Below are 16,581 nucleotides of genomic sequence, written 5' to 3'. Positions count from 1 at the left end.
ACTGTATATTACTTTGCATAAATTCTTCAACTACACTAAGAATCTACGTTATAAATATATACATAACCTAACATGTATTGAGTAGCTGCATTTGGAATATGTACTCAATAGATCGAATCTTACAATTTGATATCGACTGAGTTATAATTGGAATGGTTATGCCAGAATATGAATTTCCAGAAACGTAAAATGGATTTGAAATGAATTGTGGATGATCAGTGAAATAATTAACTGATGATTAAGTAAACATGAATTTAATTTTATTTATAATAGCAAATATAAGAAATTACGTATGCATTTGTTGCATATGAAAATCTAGTGTTTACTGGTTGATCCAAAAATATTATGCTTGCTATCTGAAAATTGATCATCAAACTATATATATACGTAACTTTTCTTTAATTATGTAGTATAAATATACATGTAATTTACCTTTGTCCATGCGTGTAAATTTTGTACGAACGAGGGCATACTCCCATTGTAGACTTGTTCCACAAAACGGACTGGTCCTGAAAAAAAGAAGAAGGAAAAATTACATAAATACACAATTTATTTTTATCATATTTTTTAAATTTTTTTTATCATATTATTGGGTACATCACTTTACGCGATATATCGATCGGATACATCACTTTATGTGATGTATCAGGATGTTGACTCGTTGAGTGATGTATCTGAAATCGAGACGTGATGTAAAGGGACGTTGAGAGATGTATCCGAAACCGAGACGCGTTGCATCAGGACGTTTTGAGATGCATCAGGACGTTTTGAGATGTATATGATTTGTGTAAAATTCCCAAAAAATAAAATTTCTTACTCTTAGCTTGGACTAGTTTTTAAAAAAATTTATGTTTACAAAGGTGTTTGTTTAAATTTATTTTTAATAAGTGTTTGTTTGAAAAGGAAAAAGAAATATGTTACGTTTGGAAAACATTTGTAGAACATATCCATAAATGTTTTTAAACAAAATTTTCTTTTGTAATTTAAACACAATTAATTCTCCCTCTAAGTTGAATAATTAATTTTAGGGAGTTAATTTCTTTTTAAAACCATTTTAATTTTTTTTTGTCTTTTTTCTTGTTTTGACGACTTTTAAATTCTAATTTTCCACTTGATATGTTTAAAATTGCAAGATTAAAGGATATATAGTACTTAATTATTCTCTCTGTTCACTTTTACTTGTCCATTATTTCAAAAATAGATTTTTACTTTTACTTGTCACTTTTAATGTATCAAGAACATACAATAACTAATTCTAATTATACTTTCAAATAATTATGTATCTTACCACTAATTACGAGTTTTCTATCATATATTGGGGAAGATACACGTAGATACATGTATTTTTGCTACAAATACAGAGAGAGAGGCGAGCGAGATAATAATATATCTCAGATACATGTAAATCACGCTAGATACATATATTTGTATGTATCTACCTTAATGGACACTCATCCTTATGTATCTCAAATACATTCGAATCCACTAGGATACAATGTATCTAGAACAAATTACACCTAATTATGACCCTGTATATTAAGAGATACATGTATCTAGATGTATCTTAATGCACCAAAATCTGATAAAATTTATAAATATTGCAAACTAGAGTGTATCTGAATAATTAATTTCTAAACTAATAAAATTTCTCATCTAAATATGACAACTTAACAAAGTAATATATTTTTTAATTTAAAACTACAACATTTTTGGAAAAGTTTAACTTTCTAAACTTTGCGTAGTATCAACATCAAGCCAATAAATTAAAATAATGAAAATACAAAAGTACCTATCTCATTAAACAGGCGAAATGGTCTGGTGGACCCTTATACTTGTACGAGTTTGTATTGTGAATCCTTCTACTTACTCGTTTGTCAATTGAACCCTTAAACTCAATCAAAATGAGTCTTTTAAACCCCTCCAACCATGTGTGTAGCTCACTCTCCTTTACATAAATGACATGGCATATCCACATCAGATATATTAATGTCATGTCATAATTATTTTTAAAATTATTAATCAAAATTATTTAATTAAAGATAAAATAATAAAAATTTAATTATATTCTTTAAAGTAAAACCCAATACATTTTGTTGTGAAAAATAAAAAACCAAAAAATTTTCTCTATTCCCACTGTTTCACGCCCAAGCCATCGCCGCCATCGCCATTTTTGTTGGTGAAACCACTCGTATTCCTTCCGCTTTAATCTCCCCCACATCATCACCATTTTCCTTTTCCTCTTCCAACCTCCACAAAATCAACAACCTAAGTCATCGCACCAGATCTAGCCAAACACCATTACCATTTTCGCCTTCATCTCCGCCGCACACCATTACCATCTTTGCCGCCATGATTAGATCCTCGCACCCTCACCCACCTCGTTCTCCTCTCCATTGACCAGCCGCACCTCTCTCTCCCTCCACTGCGTATCAGTGGTGTCCAGCGAGCACCACCGGCGCCGCTCTCTTTCTCCGTCGGTAAATTGGTGGACTCAAGAAGGTGCCAGGATCATCTAAATAGATGAAAATAAATTGTGAAAAGAAAGAAAAAGGGGTTGGGCAGAGAAGGATATGGCTGAAAAGGAGAAGTAATGGGTGAAGAAGACAATATTTTTAATTAATTGTTTTGAAAAAAATATTTCTTTTATAATTTTTAATATTTTTTTAAGTAGAAATGCTCCCCACTCGCCTTAATAGGCGTGTGTAGTTACACACTTTTGCCAACTCAGACATCTAATGGCACATAAGCTTGGTCAATGGTCAGAGGGGTTTGTTAAATTGTGTTTTATTGAGTTTAAGAGTCCAGTTGACAAAAGGATAAGTAGAAGGGTTCATAATACAAACTGATACAAGTATAAAGGCCCGCCAGACCATTTCGCCCATTAAAAATGACAATGACAGAAGAGCAACCAGGACCACCAGATAGCCAAACCAAGAGAGGATCGGTTGTAGGCTCGGATTCAGATTCCAAAAAATAGTACAAAAGTTGCACCTCCTCATCTTTACCAATTCCAACATACCTACTTAATTAATAATTAATTACAATTTATAGTGTAATATAAATATAAATTTTTTAGAAGTAGTAGTAAATGAAATGGCATGCACCCGTTATCACTAACACATCATCAATCACTATATATTTTTCAGGCACTATTATTATCGGTGTTATTTTCACCACCTCCATTATTACTATCCACAAGTGGCAAGGTGAACGCACAACCTTGAGGAACTTTTGATACATCTTAACCATTAGATTAAGTCTTTCACTTGTGTCAAGATGTGTCAATACTTATATATATATATATATATTTAAGTCAAATTTGATTTCTATATAGATACACTGTAATTTTTCGACAAAGGGGTATCGCTTTACAGCCAAGGGTGGATCCGCCCCTTCCACTTTTAAACTTTTTTTTTTTTTGGAGGGGAGAGGAGTGGGATAAGAAAAAAATAAATCTTATTTTAAAAGCAATTTTTTAGGGGGTGGGGGGAGTCGGGCTACTCGGTAAAAAAACTTTTAAAATTTTTTGGGGGATTGGGGGTTTCTGGGTAGGGGATGGGGTGAGGTAAGAAAAAAAAAAAAAAAAAAAATCTTCTTTACTAAATTTTAACATATAATTATTTGAATGCTTTTTTTTATTATATATATATCTATGAGTACGCCACATATACGTATAAGTGGATAAGATGAGTGTTTTTAAATTAGTTAATCAAGTAGATGAGTGTTTTTAAAGTTGTCAATAATTGGGAGATTAAAGTAATAATTCATGTCAAGTTTAGGAATGTTTTCAATAATTATCTCTTATTACAACCATTAACACCGATCATTATCACTACCATCTCTACAAATCATTTCCACCATGTTTGACATAGTTATTCTTAAATTTAAAACTTATAAAATTGAAATTCAAACTTGTTCTAAATAAATTCATTCGAGCTCACCAGTCTCTAGATGGAACGGGAGGCGGCCCTGCAAACTGGGAAGATACTCCACCGTGGCATCCGAAGCAAGCAGCTTGTTGTTGTTGAAGTTGAAGAAGAAGCAGAAGCACAACTTGCAGTTTCAACAAGTTCTCCATTATTCCTAAATTATTGATAGTCATTTTACTAAGTAATAAATAATAACAGTTGTCTATAGTAATCAACAAAGGGACAAAATTTTATAGTAATAAAGTTTAGTTCCAACAAGTCACTCACCATGCAGGTGTCCCACTCAATTGAATTATTTTTCAATAGTGAACCGAATTAGTTTGAACCATAGAATCGAACACCAATATCTGCACAGCCGTACAAGTAACTTTGTCCCTTAATACAGGCAAGTCCCGAAACAGAGTAGCAATTCATAAAAAATGGCAGAATTCACAGAGTCAAAGTTGGAAATAGTGATGTTCCCATGGCTTGCTTTTGGTCACTTAATCCCATTCATGAATCTGTCAAATGAACTTGCAAAAAGAGGTCACAAAATCTCATTCTTGTTGCCCAAAAATGCTGAGATTAGACTTCAAAAACTCAATCTTTACCCAAATCTCATCACATTATATAAACTCACAATACCTCATGTAGATGGCCTCCCGTATGGAGCAGAGACTACAGCTGATGTTCCTGGATCATTGGAGAGTCTATTAGCAACAGCTTTTGATGAATTGTATGATGAAATCAAATCTTTTCTTCAAAATCTGAAACCCCATTTCGTTTTCTTTGATTTTGCTTATTGGATTCCTGATTTGGCACGAGAAATTGGGGGTATCAAGACTCTATGTTACAAAGTTGTTTGCCCTGCTGCATCATCTATAGCATTGATTCGATCACCGGTTAAGACCACATTTATGGCATCAACTGCAGCTGAGCTAGTAAAGCCACCAGCAGGTTACCCTTCTACTACTGTGGTGTTGCGTGAGAGTGAAGCTAAGTTGTTATCATTTCTATTTCATGAATATGGCAAGGGTGTGACATTTTACGAACGATCGAAGAAGGGAATGACAGGATGCGATGCAATAGGTATGAAAACATGTAGAGAGATTGAAGGAACCTTTTGTGACTACATAGAAACACAATTTGAAAAGCCAGTCCTGTACACAGGACCTGTTCTTGCTGAACCGACAAAGGGGACTTTAGAAGAACATGGATTATCGGATTGGCTCGAGAAATTCGAGGCAGGATCAGTAGTGTTCTGCGCATTTGGGAGCCAAATGATTCTTGAAAAGAAACAGTTTCAACAACTTGTTTTAGGCTTTGAACTGACTGAATTACCATTTCTATTAGTTGTTAAGCCACCTAAAGGGACAAATTCAGTAGAAGAAGCCTTTCCGGAGGGATTCAAAGAAAGGGTTCAAGAAAAAGGATTGATTCTTGATTGTTGGGTGCCACAATTGGAGATTTTAAGTCACAAATCAGTTGGTTGTTTTGTGACTCATTGTGGTTATGGGTCGATGTGGGAGTCTTTGGTGTTGTGTGATTGTCAATTGGTACTTTTGCCAAGGCCTATTGATCACATATTAAATGCTAGACTGATGGAACAACAACTTAAGGTTGGTGTAGAAGTGGAGAAGGATGAAAATGATTTGTTTACAAAGGAGAATTTGTGCAAGGCTGTAAAATGTGTTATGGATAAAGATAGCCAAATTGGTCGTCTTGTGAAAGAGAATCATAAGAAATGGAAGGAACTTCTTTCGAGTCCTGGCTTCATGAGTAAATACATCGATAACTTCATTCAAGACTTGCATGAACTTCTAGTTCAAAAGACCTAGATAATTAGCAGGGGTGGATCTAATGTTGAAGTTACAAGTTTGCAGAATTCATTGTATTGTGTTAAGAAATTTTGCTTAATATGTATGAATAATTCATCCCAACCGATTCAGAATTTATAAACTCAAAACTGTCTATCTAGTGATGTAACTTGCATTTTTCGAACGTTTTCATTCCGTGTTTAGGAGTTATACACCTTCCTCTCAAATTTAGAATTTTTATTTTTAGATAACATTTTTACCTCTAAATGCACTTCTGAACACTCAAAGAAGTGTACAAGTTTAGATCTAAAGTTAAGTCTGGTATATTTTAACTATGGAAAAGGACCAAAAATATTCTGTCTACATTTTATTAGCATAGAAGAGTCAATCCATTAGCTGCATTACAAGATTTTAATTCCATCTTCAGCCCCTCTTCCAAATGACATGTAAAACCAGAACAGGGAAGATTTTGTTCACAAACATCTAAAGTTGGTAAAGTTAAGAAAAGATTATTTTCAGTTAAATAAAATAAAATACAGAGAAGATATCTAGATGAAGTTGAGGACTATTTATAAAGGATAATAATTTATCCATCTTTTGAACATAACAAAACATTATTCAGGTTTGTCCGTACAAGTTGTGTGTCCTGGTCCCTATTAAACAAAAATAAAAATAAACGCAAAATTAAATACAAATATAAAATAAAAATAAATCTCTTTAAATATAACTCAATCTGGCTAAATTGATAGACATGAATTACTTCTCAATTTTCATGTAGCTTGTTTCTAAAATTAATTTCATACCTTCACTGTTGCATGTCATTTTGTTGGAGTAAGATCTCGTCTAGATACAATGATACGATATTAGAAAAATGTTTAAGTATTATCAACTCACATAATAATTAGTTCTAATTAAGACTTCATAATTGTAATTAAGGATGTAAAATTTGGAGATTAATTACCCAGCAACTTGTTTACGTTCCATTGACGCCAATCATCATCAATAGAGTAGTTTAGAGACTTTATCCTTGTTTGTGTATCTTGAAAATGTACTATATAATCATGATCTCCACTGTTAAATTAAACATAAAAAGAAAAAACTTCCATTATATATATTCATGAAATAAGTTGTTTCACTTTAAACTAATATGCCAATTATCTTTAAATATTAAAAACTGAAGAGTAATTGGGAACCTGGATTTAAAAGATCATTAATAATATAATAGTTTGTGTTTGGTACGAACAAGTCCTTTGACCTTTTGGCATTATCATTGAAATTTTTTTAATAACATTCTTTTCAGTTTAATTTATTGTTGGGTTTGATTTTTTATACACTTCTAAATTCGAATATCATGCGAGTTAGAATTATAATCATTAGTTGACAATAACGATAATCTAAAGCCAAATATATAAAGTTAAAACAGACACAAACGTAATAATAAATATTAATTACCTATATATAAGTGATTGATAGCCTTTAGTGCTTAGATTTGCATGATATGGTACAACATTATGTACCGTCAAAGTGTAGTTGTGATGAGAGCCTTCACTTATATCTCTTCTACATGTTATCCAACTTTCTATAATTTCCTGTAAAGAGTAAAATCACAAGTAAAATTATCATTTTATTTAGATTTTTTTTTAATTAGATAAACACTCCTATATTTGTCTTTATATTTTTTGTAAGTATGTAATTATGACGTAATTACATCAAATACATGTATTTGAATAACTATATTTTCGTCTTTATTTTTTTAAGTATGTAATTAAGGCGTAATTACACCAAATACTTATATCTGAATGACTATATCTTCGTCTGCATTTTTTTCTAAGTATGTTATCCATGCATAGATATCCGGGATACATCACAAAATTGGTATCAGATAGATGTATTTATGCACAGATAAACTAGTATCATCACAAATACATTGAAAACATCAATACATTTTTATACTAAATATACTAGATATACTAGATAAATTTGATATACACAGATACATTGATACATCAATGCATATTAAATACTGAATATATGAATACATGAAAGTGTGATATATAAATACATTATGAAACATAAATACAAGAAACTAGAGGGATGAAAGAGGCGGACGATAGAGGAGAGAGATGAGATACATTTACTAGATACAGACAAGATTCATAATAATTGAATGCATTGAGTAATTAGCACCTATATTGGTGTACTTTATGAAAGTTTATTTTTTATTTATTGATTCTTATGAGGCGTATCAAGTCAATATTATAAGTAATATATATATATATATATATATATATATACTTGTAATCCACATACCTTCTGCACATGAAGAGCTTCTTGGATTTCATGGCCATTAGCCCAATACCTCATAGGCTTGTGCCAATCAAACTGAAGTAATTGACAATAAGTTTTTACGGTTAATAGTATCTTATTTATTCATTTAAGTTAAATACACAGACAATAAATATAATAATTTATATATATAGCCTAGGCATTATCAAGCATTTTCTTCACTTCTATTTGTCGTATTTTTTTTTTTCAAAATTTTTAGGATATAATTTCTCAATGGATGAGGGTAGTTTTTTTTTAATGTCATTCCATTTTTTTTTAAGCAATAGTCAATTAATTAATTATAGTATAAAACAAAGTTGAGCAACTTTCTAAAAGAATTCTCGGAGGATCATCTAAGATATTTTTTTAGTAATCATCTAAGATATTATCATTTTTTCCTCTTTTTTTGTTTAGAAATATTTTTTTTTATTATTGAACATTGTTAGTTGGGCATCTATTTCTCATATGTCGTTTCATATCGAGAAATTAGGAATGTATACCTTCATTAACTACAACAATAGAATAGACTCATATGCTGAGAGTATATGGGTATAGAGTCTAGCTAACCACCTCAACTTCCATTCTGACATGCTATAAATATTAAAGTCTCTTGACAATAAAAATATGAGGTATAATAAAACTAAAAAAAACTTACATCACACTTATCTTCACGTTGCAAGGAGATGAGTTTATCATCAAGTAATCTTCTTTCACCAGTCATTTGATTACATGTCTTTAGCATCATCATCATTTGTGCAAAAGGGCTTTAATACGTGTTCCACATTAATGTCTCTTATCATCTGCATAATTATATTTTAATTTAATCACATAAAAATAATTAATAATATATTATCACACGTTAAACTATATCGATTGATAGTACTATAAAACAATACTTATAACCTGTTTGAAATTTCGAAAGTCATTTGCACATCCTTTATTGTTGGGATCTATATTTGTATATTCTCTACAATTCTTCTCCAATGACTGTTAAGACAAATTAATATTCAAATTAACTTGATATGTCAAATTCTAAAGCTAATTATATATATATTTTAGAATAATGTAGAAATTAATTAAAACAAATTAATTGTGACTTAACCTTATAAAGTTCATCAGATATAAGTCCCATGCCATGGCAAAAACCTATATGGTAATTTTCATCTTGAGGAGTAATTGTTATACNAACACCCCTATATATATATATATATATATATATATATATATATATAAAAGAAAGATTATTTGATGATGGTAATTACTAATTAGTTATTAGATAACAAATTAGAGGAATATTGACCTGAAGATTAACTAATGGCTCTTTGCCTGCTATATTTCCAGCATTGCAAAATCAAAGATTAATTTCTTTAAGGGTGATGAGATTTAATATATGTATAAAAGTAATTTTTGATTGATATATACAACACAATTTTCTATTTATGAAATATAATATTTTGACAAATTAATAATATTCAACTGATCATTGACATTGTTATTGAGAGAATATTCAACTGATCATTGACATTGTAATTGAGAGGCCAAAATTTCTTATTTTGAGATAAAAACACCTTATATTTGTGTTTGGCCAAACAATAAATTGTTTTTAAATGGAAGAGAAGTAGAAGTAGACAATTATATTTACCTAGATCAAAATATCCCTTTCATATTTACATATATCCCTTATATTTATTTAATTTTGTGCTCAATTTTTTTTGTATATAGTGATTTAATTATATTTAATCATCATGTTAATGTTATATCAATGTTAATTTTTTTTCTATGTATAATATTGATTAAAAATTCGAATATGTATTGAGTACCTGTATTTGGAATATCTACTCAATATTTTTATCGATCGTATAGATAAATCTTACCATTTGATATCAACTGAGTTATTGATAAGAAAAAAATAACTTGAGAACAACAAATATAGAGTAAAACACAGACAATACACGAGAAAAGAATAACTTGGCTTCTCAACAGACTTACACTGCTGCAGGAGTCTTTTTATAATGCAAAAATACAACAACGGCTAAAGCCAAAAAAAAAATACTTCACCAAATTTTTCTCCTAAAAACTAGATAACAGTCCACGTTTTAAAGTACTTCCTAAAGACTAGGACAAACGTAACAGTAGGCATCTTATTTACTAACGTGACTTATTAAAAACTAACACCCTTCCTTAAACTGAAAGCTTTCAAGCTTCAGTTTAGAGTCAGCTTCTTGAACTCTTCCATAGTGCCGATACCTATCAACCTTCTGAGATTTTGAAAAAACAGAAACTTGAGAGGTTTAGTGAAAATATCCGCCAGCTGATCTTCACTTCGGCAACTCTATCGTTCCTCCATCGTTGAGATCTAGCAGGAAATAATACTTCACATCAATGTGTTTGCTTCTTCCATGTAACACTAGATTTTTAGATAGCTTAATAGCAGAGTTGTAATCACAGAAAATTGTAGTTGCTCTTTCTTGTTTAAACTGCAGCTCTTCAAGAATTCTTCTCAACCAAACAGCTTGACAAGCACAAGCTGTAGCAGCAATAAATCCAGCCTCAGTACTTGATAAAGCGACAATTTTTTGCTTTCTGGAATGTCACGCCCCGAGCCTACACTCTGGGCGGGACCGGCACCCAGAGACCATTCATGGCCCCAAGCGAACCCTTGGCCTGACTTTCTTAACTCAGCGGAAACCTAACTCAACAGGGTAAATTCATGCAATGCAATATTACGAAACAACTTAACTTATAAAATATGGCCATAAAGGCAACTCGAATCTCAAAATAGAATATTTACATATATACCTAGATGAGAGACTCAAAACTAACTGACCAACTGTCTGTCTATGAAGCCTCTAAAATACTGAGATGGATGTTGGGACAGACCCCGCAACATCCTAATAAAACAAAAACTAAGAACACAAAATAATTGAGTCATCCGGAATGCAAAGAGGCTCACCACTGACTCTAGAGTGCTCAGCTGGATCAACGGCGTGCAGGATGCTGATCCGGGGTACCTGTATCTGCATCATAAGACGATGGAGGCCAACTGGCATCAGTACATGGAATGTACGAGTATGCGAGCTAGAAAACTAAGCAACATAGGCTAGAAGGAAATTTGGAAGAAACTGAAAAGTTTACCTTGCTCAACTTAACTCAACCTGACTGACTTCTTTCAATATAAGACAATTTAAAACAAGTGCGATATAAAGAAAGACTGTTTAAAACATGCTATAAACTCTGTGTGTGTATACAAGGATACAATAAGCCTGAGATGTATATAGAAATACAATTGAACTGATGTATATAAAATACAATAATTTATGTGTATAAAAATACAATAACTGTTGTGGGAGTTTCTCTAACCGACAACCATCACATAAGAGCAATAGTGATATACAACGATTGACCTCACGCTGCCAGAGCATCCTATACCCGGCCAAAGGTATAAGACCTGAACTGCCTAATGGATCCACTAGTCTAATATGAAAATGATTCATCTAAAAAGTATGATCCTTTTCTACCCATGGAGGCTAACATGGTTCTATGGGGGCTGTGGGTTCTTTGAACGCTCGCCCAATTCGGTGCTCGATACTACTCCCAAAAATGTACTGGCTCTTATGTTTTTAAAACATATGTCTTCCTGCTGATTGAGATAATTACTCAAAAAAAAACTATCCCGAAGGCTCTTTGGAAATCTCAGTTTCCAACCTTGTTTAAATGTAAAGACATTTCTTTAAAACTTCTTTGGGAATACATAGTTCCCTAATAACTTTGAGAAATGAACTCAACTTTAAACTCTTTACTCAACTTGAAACTTGAGACTCTTTACTTAGCTTGAAACTCTAAGCTCTTTGCTTGACTTGGCACTAGAGTCTAAAAATGAAGTTAAAACGTTCAATAAAGACTCTTGAACAACTTTACAACTTGCTTGACTTGCTTAACTTCTAAGCTTAACTCTTAACTTCACTTGACTTCTTACTTTACTTGACTTGGAACTAACTCTATTGGATTATGAATTCAAGGGTAATGATTTGTGTTTGGAAGGACCCCATGATGTTTAGGAATAATTTAGGACAGCTAAACTTAAGAAGAATTACGAAATTAAATTCTGAAAACAGAGCAGATTTTGTTCACAGAGGGAACACAGCCGCGACACAGACTTGCTTCCTGAAAGCAGCCTGACTTCTCTCCTTCATGTTGCCAACTCTAACCCTCTTAACTTCAAAGGTTTTTTTCCCAAACACTTGGGGTCATAAACCCCTCAACATACAGTGGATTCTACTAAAAAACACAACCAAATCCTGTCCCAAATCAGCAAGAACTTCAACAACACAACCAACAACTTCAACAACCAAAATAAATCTTTTCTTGGAATTAAAAACGAGTTGGTGTGTGGGGGTATGAACCAACCAACACTAAGGATCATAAAATCCCTCAACATACAAGAGATTCAACTCAAAAATACAACCAAATCATGTCCCAAATCAACAAGGGACTTCAACAACACAATTAAGAATATCAACAACACAACCAACAACTCCAAACAACACAACCAATCTTTTCTCAATAATAAAACGAGTTTGGTGTGTGGGGGAAAGAATCAACCCATCACTATGAACTCACATACCTATTAGGGATCACCCCCGACGATTTCCACGATGATCTTTGACGGAAACTCTGATTTCCTCTTCTTCTTCTCTTTTTTCTCTTTTCTTCTTTTCTTCACTTAAGAACCCTAACTCTTACTCTTTTAAAATGGAACAAAAATGATCCACAATCAGCCTAACACAACAATATAACTTCAAAAGAAATGATTTGTGAAAAGACCAAAATGCCCTTAAATTTCCGGACGGACTCCCTGCCAACTGCCCAACTTTCAAAGGGCATAACTCGCTCATATGAACTCGGAATCGAGCAAACTCGGTGGCATTGGAAAGATCGTTCCAAGGGCTTTCCAAACATAACTGGAACTACTCCTGGATCATCCTGAGCTAGGAGTTATGACTGCTCAAAGTTGGCAAAAACTCACTGATTTTCCACACTTAACCAAATTTCCAAGTTTGGAACTTAGCCAAATTTCCAGATTCTGGACTTAGCCAAATTTCCAGATTCTGAACTTTTTCCAAAAGTGACTACTTCCAATTTCAAGCTTCTTCATATTCATTTTAAATTGTCGGATGTTACATGAAAGACCATGAAACAGCCCCTGTGCTCAGCATAAAAATATAACCTAATGTGCTCTTCCTGTCGTCTTGATCTCCTGCATAGTCACTATCAGCAAAACTAAGCAAACTTGATTTCTCACCCTGCTTATAGAACAAACCAAAATCCTTAGTTCCTTGTAAGTAGCGAAGGATTCTCTTGGCAGCTAGCAGGTCAATTTCGGCGGGGCTCTCCATATATCAACTTATAAGACTTACAACATACATGATATCGGGCCTTGTGGCAGTAAGATACATCAAACTACCTACAATTTGCCTAAACAGTGTGCTGTCTACAACATCTCATCTTCCAACTTTGTTTAGGTTCAGGCCGAACTCAACGGAAGTATTGACTGGATTGCAATTCTTCATCTTGAATCAGTCTAAAATTTTCCGTACATATTTCTTTTGGGAAACAAATATACCATCATCAGATTGCACTACTTCTAAATCAAGAAAATAATGCATCTTACCTAGATCAGACATCTCAAATTCATCCATCATGGACTTCTTAAAATGAGAAAACATGGCATTATCATTCCCGGTAAATATAAGATCATCAACATATAAACACACAATGAGCATTTTTCCTGGTTCTTCAAATTTAACAAAAAAAGAGTGCTCATATGGACATTTCAGGAAACCAACCTTTTGAAAGTAAGTCTCGATGCGACTATACCAAGCTCGCGGAGCTTGTTTTAGTCCGTAAAAAGCCTTTTTCAACTTATATACCTTATGCTCAGATCCAATTTTAATATAACCAGAAGGTTGCTCGATAAATACCTCTTCTTCTAGGTATCCATGTAGGAAAGTCGATTTGACATCCAACTGAAAGATAGGCCACGAATTTTGTGCCGCAAATGCAATTACCATTCTGATGGTGTCATGCCTCGCAACTGGTGCAAAAAATTTTGTGTAGTCCACTCCATGCTCTTGCTTGTATCCCTTAGCCACCAATCGCGCCTTATACTTGTCAATTTCACCATTTTCCTTGAGTTTCGTCTTATAGACCCACTTGACACCTATGATTTTGTGCTCCTTGGGAAGATCTGATAACTCCCAAGTGCCATTTCTTTCAATAGAATCAATCTCATCATCCATGGCTTTACGCCATTTCTCCTTTTTGACAACATTCTCAAAAGTTGTAAGATCGCAGTCTGCAAATAATGCAAAATGGGAAACATCTTCATTAACATCAATCCCTGTTACCTTAAAATCCATCATCCACGCGGGCCTTCTGCGAGCACGACGAAGAGGGTGATCAGCTGTATCAGTCTCTTCCAAAATTGATGCTGAACTTTCAGCAGCTGCACGAGGAAAAGTTTCAGAAATATCAGGTACAACTGATGGTGAAGTTTCAGCAACTTCTTAAGTAGAATTTTCAAAAATTTCGGGTACCACAACTACTTCTTAGACTTCATTATTAATTAGGACTGGAGTAGACTGCTGCATATTCCAATCCCAAGTTCTTTCTTCATCAAAAACAACATCTCTGCTGGTCACAACCTTTTTTGTCAATGGATTGAACAACTTGTACGCCTTGGATGCCTCGCTAACTCCAAGAAAAACACATTTCTCTCCTCTATTATCAAGCTTCTTCCTTTTTGCTTTTGGAACATGTGCATACGCAATGGAACCAAAAACTTTGAAGTGGTCTGCTGCTGGTTTCCACCCGCTCTAAGCTTCCTCAGGTGTCATATCTCGAAGAGCAAAAGTGGGACTTCTGTTCAAGATGTGAATGTTCCAATTCACTGCTTCCAGCCAAAATTCCTTTGGAACTCTTCCTTGAGCCAGCAAGGTATGAACCATATTGAGAATGGTTCTATTCTTCCTCTCTGCCACACATTTTGCTGTAGTGTATATAATGTTGTGAGTTGTTTTCGAATGCCGCGAGTCTCACAAAATTCATCAAATACCTTAGAGCAATATTCTCCTCCGCGATCTGTCCGAAGGTTCTTAATGGTCTTTCCAGTCTCATTCTCCATACGAGCTTTGAAGCTTTTAAATACATTAAAGGTCTCCGACTTTTCTTGCAGAATATACACCCATGTCTTCCTGGAATAATCATCAATAAAGGTAATAAAATACCTTTTACCACCATTTGAAATTGGGTTGATTGAGCCACAAATATCTGAATACACCAGCTCCAAAACACTACTCGCTCTCCACGACTTCCCTTTTGGAAATTGAGAAAGATGTTGTTTGCCAACAACACATTCTTCACAAACTTGAGAAGGGGTGATGATTTCTGGAAGACCTATCACCATCTTTTTCTGTTGGAGAGTTCTTAATCCACCAAAACCCAATTGACCATATCTAAAATGCCACAACCATGAAGGATTTCTCACTTCTGCCATATAGCAAGATTGAACATTTTCAATCTTCAAAGGAAACAACCTGTTTTGACTCATTTTCACAAAAGCAATAACTCTTTTGGAGGGATCAGAAATTTCACATGCATCATTTCTTAAGGTGATTACATACCCTTTTTCTAACAGTTGACCGGCACTTAACAGATTGCTTTTCAAAGCTGGAACATAGAGCACATTGGATATGATTTCCACACACCCATTTTTTGTTCTAAAATTGATATTACCCTTTCCCATCACATTCACAATTGAAAGATCACCAAAACTAACTGTCGACCGGAAATTTTCATTTAAAACAGTAAAAGAAGACTTACTTCCAGTCATGTGGTTACTGCAGCCAGTATCTACATACCAAATAAGTTGTTTCTCGGGCTCGTTCTAGCATGAACCGCCATCAACAAGGTTTCTCCTTCCTTATTCTCAGAAAAATTTGACTTTTCTTCTTGCTCATTAGGCAGCCTTGTACGACATCCGGAACGATAATGACCAAATTTATGGCAACGGTAACATTCTACCTTGGATTTGTCAAAATCTCTCCCTCTGCCTTTGTCGCAGTCATTATTGGCTCTAAAATTTCGATTGCCATCTTTGCTGCCTTCATCTCTGTATCCTCGATCTCCTTTTCCTCTTCCTCTACCTCTACCCCTTCTTCTAAAATTAGAGAAACGAGTATTAGTAGAAGCCTTCAAAGCCTGCTCTTCGAAAGATGAACTGCGGTTCATCTTTTGCTCATGTACCAACAAGGAACTTTGCAATTCGTCAAGCGATAACTCATCTATATCTTTTGACTCCTCAATGGAGCAAACGACATAGTCATACTTCGGTGTCAGGGAGCGTAATATCTTTTCCACGATTGTCACATCGGTCATCTTTTCACCATGAAATCACATTTTGTTGCTTATCTCCATTGTTTTAGCATAATAACTCATTACAGACTTGTCACGACCCGAGCCTACACCCTGGA

At 33.7% G+C, this 16,581-nt stretch overlaps 1 protein-coding gene and 1 pseudogene across 1 annotated transcript; one reads left to right on the top strand and one right to left on the bottom strand.

Annotated features, from left to right (window-relative positions):
- The first annotated feature begins 4,298 nt into the window (after positions 1 to 4,298).
- Positions 4,299 to 5,941, top strand: LOC125855470 (UDP-glycosyltransferase 79B6-like). The gene has a single exon (XM_049535193.1). The coding sequence runs from the start codon at positions 4,349 to 4,351 to the stop codon at positions 5,744 to 5,746; it is 1,398 nt and encodes a 465-aa protein (XP_049391150.1). The 5' UTR covers positions 4,299 to 4,348; the 3' UTR covers positions 5,747 to 5,941.
- A 327-nt stretch (positions 5,942 to 6,268) lies between these two features.
- Positions 6,269 to 13,446, bottom strand: LOC125854713 (serine carboxypeptidase-like 19; annotated as a pseudogene).
- Between the last annotated feature and the right edge of the window lie 3,135 nt (positions 13,447 to 16,581).

Source organism: Solanum stenotomum, chromosome 2 (genome assembly GCF_019186545.1).
Source record: "Solanum stenotomum isolate F172 chromosome 2, ASM1918654v1, whole genome shotgun sequence".
NCBI classification, from domain to species: domain Eukaryota; kingdom Viridiplantae; phylum Streptophyta; class Magnoliopsida; order Solanales; family Solanaceae; genus Solanum; species Solanum stenotomum.
This window is presented reverse-complemented; position numbering and strand designations above follow the sequence as displayed.